We start from the raw sequence: 10,000 nt of genomic DNA, 5'->3' as shown, positions 1-10,000 counted from the left end.
CGGTGTGTAATATGCCGACGACAATAATGCTGATGATGATAATTATGACGACAACAACAATGATGATGACATGACGAACAAAATAACGATGATGACGACGGCAACAATAATGATGATGGCGACGAGGAAAATAATGATGACGATGACAAAAATAATGATTATGACGACGACCAAAGTAATGATGAGGACGACAACGATGATGACGACGAATATAATGAGAACGATGGCGAACTTCTACAGTGCAAAGAGCTGATGGTAAGACGTACAGTGCAACGTTTTGATTTCATTGCTGCCCTCACTATTTCGACGAGAACAATAATAATTTACGTGCTTCTTAATGGGCATTGTAAAGGCGAAGCTAAACAGCTTTTCTGAACAAGAAGAAAAAGAAGAAAAAACAGAAATGTGGATTTTTATGGCAGAGAGAGAACCTTTTGTCATTCCTGGTCAATGAACTTCAATTCTACGTTCATTCTAAGTAGCAAGAAGAACAAAATGTGTCTTGACAAAAAGACAAGGGAAAAAACACGATGCAGAGCACACCAAAAACACTTTCGTTGAAAAGTTTAAAAAAAATAAAAATTAAAAAAAACGTTGGCGCAAATGACGTACACGTAGCTTCTTGGAATTACGCAAACTTGAGATGACAAAAAAGTAAGAAAAAACAAAACAGGAACCGCGTAGAAACACAAAAAGGAAGATAACAAAAAAATAAGACTGAAAAGACCGCCCTTAGCACCATCCACCCCCTAATGGCAATTAATGCACACCTCAAAACAAAACAAAACATAACACGGGGGTTAAAAAGACACTTTTAATGATTGAAAAGAGGACGAAGATGAAAATAAAGGTGTACAATACCCAATTATAATTGGGACACAGTGAATAACAAAAGAAAGGACCAGAAAGAAACAGAAAAGAACACAAAACATCCACCTACCACCACCACCACCCTAAACACACACACAAACATCCACCTACCACCACCACCCCCCTACACACACACAAAACATCCACCTACCACCACCACCCCCCTAAACACACACACAAACATCCACCTACCACCACCACCCCCCTAAACACACACACAAACATCCACCTACCACCACCACCCCCCTAAACACACACACAAACATCCACCTACCACCACCACCCCCCTAAACACACACACAAACATCCACCTACCACCACCACCCCCCTAAACACACACAAACATCCACCTACCACCACCACCCCCCTAAACACACACACAAACATCCACCTACCACCAACCACCCCCCAAAACACACACACAAACACTCAACCCCAACCCCGCCCCTACCTCCTTACCCCCTCCCCCCCACCCCCAAGTATTCTCACAAAGGACGGTTTACACCAGCTACAAAAAGGTCAGGTCGACTTTAACGGCTAGTAGATGTCGGACTAATTTCCTCCTGCACTTAGCTTATCTAATCTCACGAGACTTCCTTAAAAGATTGGATGACCACGGGCTTGAAAGTCCAACGGTCGTCTCCACAGGGTGGGGGGGGGGGGGGGGTTGAGGGATAGGAAAAACGGCCTCAAGAGAACCTCGAGTGCGAAGAAAGCAAAATTAGTGCTTAATGGACGTGGGTGACATCCCTGTCCGCTACCGCACTGTCCTGTTGGACTGGACGATTGTTTTTGTTTTTCACCCTACGCCTTCTAGTACAATGAAACCCCACTTTGAAGAACGAAATAAATCACAGAAAATTAGGTCTTAAAAAGGAGGGGGTCTTAAAATGCATAGGTTATGTACAGAAAATATGAGGGGGGGGGGGAAGGTCTTAAACTGGAGGGAGTCTTAAATCAGGGGTCCTACAAGGGGAGTTTGAGTCTACTGTGTGGCTTTGTTGTCCAGCTGGAATGCTTTTTTTGCGCGGTTGCCCTGTGGTCATGTCGTGGCGTCTTCTTCGCACTGTACTTTGATAAGACATCTTCTGCTTCGGGGAATGTTCACATGACGAGTCAAGCTCAGTTACGGATGTAAAATGAAAAATAATGTATAGAAGAGCAACAATAACAACCTAAGCACCACTTGTGTAGCTAGACAAAAAGTATGTGCAAGACCCACACCAAGTTGAAGAAATGCCGTTTGCATCAGCTAGTGGACAGTATAAGCAAAATGATTGAATAAATGAAATAGATGAATAGAATGCATTAATGAATGATTCAATCAATCAATCAATTAATTAATCAATGAATACATGAATGAATGAATGAATGGATAATTGAACAAACCAATGAATGAATGAATGAATGAATGAAAAGATAAAAACCCATCTCTCAACAGGCGGGAGCCAGGTTGCCGATTCCTTTCATTTGTTGAGAAGTGTCTGTCTGCATAACCTAATTATATTAGAGATGAAGTTCTAATTAAACAAAAATGTACACGTGTTACAAGACGAAGTGCCTCTGAGAACGTCCGGGTACCAACGTCGTCCTTTAGAGAATATGTGACACCTCATCCCACCGGCTTTCTAGCCTCCTCTGGTGTAAAGTTCTTCGATGAAATGATAGATGTTACATGTGTACACGTGCTACAAGACGAAGTACATTTGAGAACGTCTTTGAGTTGTGAATCTTGAAAATGTGTCCGGCTACCACCCTCCTTTAGGAATTTGTGACACCTTCTACCACCGACTTTCTTCTTCTGGCGTTAAGTGCTGGGGTGAAATACTTTAGGTTACATGACACAAGGTGGCAGGGTTTTAAGCTCTGTCAAGACGTTATGATGTCCATTCCAAGTTTGACGCCCGAAGAATTATAATTGAACAATTAAATAATCTGTGATTTTAGTAACACGTGTGTTATAGTACATAAGGTGACAGTTCCTGGGTGAAATAAATGGGTGTTACATGTGCGCATGTGCAAAGTACGTGTCTCTGAGGACATCTTTGAGCCGTGAATTTTGTATATGTTACTGGCGACCATTTGTCCTTTTGGGAATATGTGTTACCTTCCCCCTTTGGCTTTCTTCATCTGGGGTGAAATAATTGTTGTTAAATGTGTGTTACATGACACAAGATGGCGGTGTTTCAAGCTCTTTTAAGACGATAATGTTTTCCATGCAAGACCTGGCACCCGAAGAGTGATTATTCACAAATCCAATTTTTCAGACTAAATGGTATTACACGTGTATTATACTCGTAGGACACTAGGAGACAGTGAGGCAATAGCTGTGTTGCTTTTGTTTAACAAGTGAAATAATTAGAGGTTACACGCCGAGTCTCAGTGATTATTAAAAATAATGGTCGAAGTTAGCGGATCATGAAAAATGCGAGCTTTAGCGAGCTTTTTCATGACCGCGAACTGAGACAATTATTTTTTATAATCACTGAGACGAGGTGTGTAACCTCTTTATTCCTCCTTTCTTCAGTTATTCAAAGAAAAGAGGAGGTTTTTTGCGAAAGTTTGATCGAATCCTATTCACTCAACCAGTCAACCTGCGCAGGCGATCGATTAATGCGCGGTTGTATAGTTCCGTGCAAATCATTCCATTCTGTTAACACTTCTTGTCAGTTTTCCTATTTTGGACTAAAATCAAGTACACAGATATGCTGTTATTCTGCTGTGGCGGCAAAGGCAGATATTGTGTGTTCTGTATATGTTTTGGTATCGCTTAGGATAATGTTCTTTCGTCAAATGGGACTAGCAGACGAACTTTTGCACCCGTGTTCAAACGTTAAAAACTGTATGAAGTTCAGTTTTCTGGGGAAAATAGTGTATGAAACCGCTTTATGTTGTTTAAATTGATGAGATGTGTGCATTTGGTTGCGTGTGATCTGTTTATTAAATGAAATATTGTTAAAAACTGACCGTCGGATTGCAGTCTGTTGTCGAAGAAACTGAGTGAAAAGAAGGGGAACTACTCTTGTCGCTAGACAAAGTATGAGTTACTTGCCTTGCGGGAAATTGCTTGTGATGAACGTTTGAGCACGGCAAATCTAGATTCAGAAAACAACCGAACTCATGGATTTTATATGAAGTATCATGTGTTCAGGCCTGTAGTTGTTAATTTAAATGCGGTATGTTTGTATTGTTTGCTCCAGAGATGTATACTTCGTACGTTAGAGCGTTCGGAACTTTTCAGTCGCAAAAAGTAGTACCGAAACAGAACAACTTCTCAACCCATTGCACTATCGAGGATTCAGGCTGTTGCTGGGTCGTTATTTGTTTGGTTGCTGGGTCATTATCGAAAAATAACTACCCCTACAAGTTTACAGAGGTAAAGAAGCAGAGGGGGGAATAATGTGTGTTACATGACACAAAGTGACAATGTTTCAAGCTCTGTCAAGATAATTTGCTGTTCATGCCAGATCTGACACCTGCAGAATTATTGTTTAATAATTGAATTCTATCCAATCATTGGTATGACATGTGTTGCAGGACACCAGGTGGCAGTGTTACAAGATCTGTCAAGACGATATGCTGTCCATGCCAGACCTAACGCCTGAAGAAGTCACCTTACGCTGGCGGCAATACACCAAGTGTTCGTCTCCCTGTACTGCCTGCTGATTATGTATTAGTTGCGTGTGTTTTGGCTGGGGAGTAGGGGGGTCACTGTGTGTGTGAGTGTGTGTGTGTGTGTGTGTGTGTGTGTGTGTGTGTGTGTGTGTGTGTGTGTGTGTGTGTGTGTGTGTGTGTGTGTGTGTGTGTGTGTGTGTGTGTGTGAAAAGCTTATCTACGTGTGTGTGTGTCTGTCTGTCCATATTGTAATCATAGCTTTGCACAATATTAACAAGCCAAATGTGTTCAAGTGTTTGTGTCTCTATGTATACAAAAATTTTAAAAAGAACACCTATATGATGGTTATACAAGGTGGCACGCTACAAATGTCTATGTAATTAATTATTATACACCTTTTTGGTGATGTCAGAATTTTATTTTTTGTTAGCTCTGCGATTTTAAATCTGATAGATCTTCCACCTCATCATAATTATACTGTGGTGTTTGGGCCTCATCGGAACTATCAGGAGAATCGTGGGACGTAGCAATGTTAGACCGATATGAACGCCTGTCGTAGAGGAATGAGAATGGAAAAAACTTGAAGTTGTGGTTATCTCAGACGCTTGTAAAGCTACAGCTTTTTTGTTTTGTTTTTTGTGGGGTTTTTTGCTCCTCACATTTCCAAGTTTTGATGACCCTACCACACGAAACAAATCTGGTTGACCCTGGTCAAATTTCAATGTCCCAGCCAGGTGTGATTTTGGTAAAATCAATGGCAGATCATCATTTTCTTGAACGCTTTTGAGCTTTCAACTTCACAAACTTCCGGTGCTCGATGACTTTCCCCACATGACACCAGTCGGTTTGAACTCGCAGATTGTCAAGGTCGCAGTCGGATGGAGCTCGGGTTCACAAAATGGAAATGATCATTTCTTGAGTAGTTTTGAAGCTTAATTTCCTTTCAAACTTCACACACTATCAGTGTTTAATAACCTAGAAACATGGCCAGCGTCTGGTTGACTATCATTACGTAACGTTTCAAGGTCACAGTGGGATTGAGGTTGGGCAAACAGAATGGGAAAATATTAAATTCAAATTGTTTTTGGATTTGGGTTATAGCTTAGTTATAGCTTCCGTTTATACCTGACCGCGAACACGACCATGTGCACACGACAGATCTGTCCAGGTTTTCACGTGAAATTAGCGCATCGTTTCACCTGGACACATACCAAAAATCAAATAAAAATGAGGTGAATGAAGGAACTTATCTAGAGGTCGAATCCAACGCATTCTCAGATAAGGTCAGGGATTGACCTCGTGTATGAGCGGGAGGGGCTTCTAAATAGAGGCAGGGGTACAGCGGTCCCCCAGATGTTGAAATTTAGTATTCGAAAGGGATATTTGAGATCTCTCTTTCAATAAATAAATTAATTAATTTAAAAACAATTGTACGTCTGTCGGGTAAGAGGGAGGGCTTCCGGAACTCAGGAAGACGCCCTCAGATACAGCCCTGAAGTTCTTTGATTTACCTCATAATTATGTGTATGTTTGTCCATTGCAATGACCATTACGTCGACGTACTCGTGAATGTTTCCTTTGTTGGCCTTGTGTCCATAGACCCATACCTAATTTTTCTTTGTCTTTTTTCTTTTTTAAATTTTTATTGATGACTGTCAGTGCTATGTATTAGCCTATTTGTATTGGGGTCCTGATTTGGCCTATATGGTCCGCTGGACCCAAAAAGCAACAACTATCAAATCAAATCAAATACATGTGTTAAATGTCGAAATTTGATGTCCAGTATATGTCTGTAAAGCGCCCTGATACTGCTATCTGGCTGTAAAAAGCGCAAAAATGAAATCGTTTTATAATTGCTATTTTTTCTACTGATCTTGGGTATTTGTTTTACAAATTTATGTTTTGTAGTCGCTTTATTTTTGTAAGTTTAAAAGGAGAAAACAAAAAACGAGCTGAACAAATAAAGTGTTGCCGTCCACGGGAGGAAAAGAGAACGCTGAGTTTTGTGAGTGTTGGACATCGGTAGGTGGAGTGGTTGCATTTGTGTCATGACATCTCCGTGCTGCACGGGTGAACACCTCTCTCTCTCTCTCTCTCTCTCTCTCTCTCTCTCTCTCTCTCTCTCTCTCTCTCTCTCTCTCTCTCTCTCTCTCTCTCTCTCTCTCTCTCACACACACACACACACACACACACACACACACACACACACACACACACACACACACACACACACACACAACCATGTATGCATATGGACAGACAACGAAAAGAAGCAGCAAAAACTCGGAAGAGACAATGGAACAGTCCATGCGCAAACAACACTTCACCGGAAGGTACCATTATTAACGGCAAGGGTGATCGGTTATTCAATTTTTAATATGGGGAGATACCAATGTCATATAAGGGTGAATAGGTTATTCCGTTTGGTAAAAAAAACAAGTCTGAAGACTAGGTTTTAATGGACTCGTCTGGTTGGGTTAGTCCATTATTGAAATTTTAGGGGGACAGGTTGCCAAATTTGGACGACATTTTAGAAAACTTTGCAATGTACTCTTATTAGAGTACATTTTCGGTACATTAAGTCGGGGTCTGTTCAGTTTACTGGACGATTCCACTTTGTCAGCAGCTCCCCAGTGTTTGATCTGTCTGTTGCCCTATTTGTTCAGTTTCTTTGGTCTGTAGAGTTGTTTTTTGTTTGTTTTGTTTTTTAAGTTAACACACACACACAAACACACACACACACACACACACACACACACACACACACACACACACACACACACACATGCATTAGGATAGACAACAAAAAACAGCTTACAAAAACTCAAACGGCAACGGAACAGTCCATGCACAAACAAAACTTCACCGGAAGGTACCAATAGTAACGGCAGGGGTGATAGATTATTCCATTTTTAATATGGGAGATACCAAAGTCAACAAAGGTGAAGAGGGTATTCCGTATGTACTCTTATTGCAAAGTTTTCTCTAATTTTGTCCAAATTTTGCTACCTGTTCCCTCTAAAATTTCAAAAATGGACTAACCCAACACCCCCACGAGACGAGTCCATTACATTCTCTGTACATTATGAGTACATTAAGAGTACATTACAAGTGCATATAGTCGGGTCTGTTCAGGGTACTGGACGATTCCACTTTGATGGACACTTCAATTTTAAGGGGGGTCAGGTCAGCAGCTCCCCCAGTGTTTGATCTGTCTGTTGTTGCCCTATTTGTTCAGTTTCTTTGGTCTGTAGAGTTTTGTTTTGTTTTTTTGTTGTTTAAGTTAACACACAAACACACACACACACACACACACACACACACACACACACACACACACACACACACACACAGACACATTAGCAAAGACAACAAAAAACAGAAGAAAAAAAATCGGAAATGGCAACGGAATAGTCCATGCACAAACAAAATTTCACCGGAAGGTACCATTAGCAACGGCAGGGGTGATGGGTTATTCCATTTTTAATATGGGAGATACCAAAGTCAACAAAGGTGAAGAGGTTATTCCGTATGTACTCTTATTGCAAAGTTTTCTCTAATTTTGTCCAAATTTTGCTTCAGTTTTTTTGGTCTGTAGAGTTTTGTTTTGTTTTTTGTTGTTTAAGTTAAAACACACACACACACACACACACACACACACACACACACACACACACACACACACATATGCATATGGACAGACAGCATTAGTAACGGCAGGGGTGATGGGTTATTCCATTTTTAATATGGGAGTTACCATTGTCATATAAGGGTGAATAGGTTATTCCGTTTGTTGCCAAAGTCTGAAAACTGCGTTTTAATGGACTCGTCAGGTAGGGGTGTTAGGTTAGTCTATTATTGAAATTTTAGGGAGGACAGGTTGCCAAATTTTGACGAAATTTTAGAAAACTTTGCAATGCACTCTTATTAGAGTACATTCTCGGTACATTATGAGTATATTAAGTGTACATTACAAGTGCATATAGTCGGGTCTGTTCAGGGTACTGGACATTGCACTTTGATGGACTCTTCAATTTTAAGGGGGGTCAGGTCAGCAGCTCCCCAGTGTTTGATCTGTCTGTTGTTGCCCTATTTGTTCAGTTTCTTTGGTCTGTAGAGTTTTGTTTTGTTTTTTGTTGTTTAAGTTAACACACACACACACACACACACACACACACACACACACACACACACACATATATACAGAGCCATAAAGTAATGAGTACATTTTATTTTTCATACAAAACAAGCAATCAAATACTGCTTCAATCAGCTTTGAACATAGCAAGGTTTTTATACATATCTATTATTTTTACTTGCACCACTTTTAAGTTTTATCAATCAAATTACACATTACCATTTCTATCACACCCTCAAACAGCATTTGGACAGAAAATGGACAGAACCAAGAACACAAAAATAAAACATTATGTCAAGACAGCCAGACGTACATCACAACACTGCTGATTACTTGACTCGCTAATTATTCAAGCGTGTCTAACATAATCACAATTTCCTGATTACTGAACAACTGATCTGTTAAAGAGTTAATAGGATGCTCCCAAAAAGTATGTTATTTTTAGTTATTTCTAACATGCACACTGTTAGCAAATGAAAACAGACATGTCGAGGACATGCAATATCCAGGCTCATTTGGATATCATTTATGAGACAAGTCTGTTTGTTAACAGTCAGCATATTAGAAATAACGGTTTTATTGCCATGCAGTTTATTTCGACAAAAATAAAATTTGAACTGACTATGCAACTCTTGACAGAACAGCCAACCGGGATGGGATTGAACCGAGGCTGGTGTGACCTTATGCACATGGCCTCATGCAGCCAATCGCAGCCAGAATCACATACTTGACCTCATGAACATTACCAGCTGACAGGTTCTCACGCAACACTCTCACATCAGGTTCAACTACCATTTTGCTTTTTGTTTGTTTGTTTATTTGTTGCTTAACGTCCAGCCGACTTCGCAGAGCCATATCAGGACGAGGAAGGGGGGGATGAAGGGGGCCACTTGTCAAGCGATTCCTGTTTACAAATGCACTAACCCATTACTTGTGTCCCAGCAGGCTTTAGTAAAACTAAATTAATACCTACTGGAAGATTACCAGTTTCCAGTATGTTAAAATAGGCTTAACCTATCTACTGCTGGACTTACATCAGAACACTAACAGATTAAACTATACATGAATCGCGAGACAAGCGGCAAGAGAAGAGATTTTTGGAAAAAATACAGGTGAATGAGCAAGAAGGCAGAAAAAAGAAAAGAATTCATGAAGAAAAAGAGAGCATGACAGGAAAGAGGAACCAAAAATCTACCTAACAGCAAACTAGAAAGCTCCTGCGGTTCCAAAAACAGGAGGGGCCTTTAATTTCATAACCGCAGTGCCCCACTGCGGGACCATTTTGCTTTGCTTTGTCTAGTCTATGAGATATGGTCAGATTCATCATCAACATAAGACAGTAAGGAAATAACTTGTAACTGCATTTGAAGTAAACTG

General features: G+C 40.4%; 1 protein-coding gene across 1 annotated transcript in view; it reads left to right on the top strand.

Annotated features, from left to right (window-relative positions):
• The window catches only part of LOC138953540 (UDP-GalNAc:beta-1,3-N-acetylgalactosaminyltransferase 2-like), a 468,189-nt gene extending 461,716 nt beyond the window's left edge, over positions 1-6,473 (top strand). The window contains exon 13 of the mRNA XM_070325379.1: positions 4,408-6,473. Coding sequence (XP_070181480.1) covers positions 4,408-4,536 — 129 coding nt within the window. The 3' untranslated portion in view covers positions 4,537-6,473. The remainder of the gene's footprint in view (positions 1-4,407) is intronic.
• Positions 6,474-10,000: the final 3,527 nt, after the last annotated feature.

The sequence above is a fragment of the Littorina saxatilis genome, linkage group LG17 (genome assembly GCF_037325665.1).
Source record: "Littorina saxatilis isolate snail1 linkage group LG17, US_GU_Lsax_2.0, whole genome shotgun sequence".
Taxonomy (NCBI): domain Eukaryota; kingdom Metazoa; phylum Mollusca; class Gastropoda; order Littorinimorpha; family Littorinidae; genus Littorina; species Littorina saxatilis.
The sequence above is the reverse complement of the archived record's forward strand: the minus strand, read 5'-3'. Positions and strand labels throughout refer to the sequence as shown.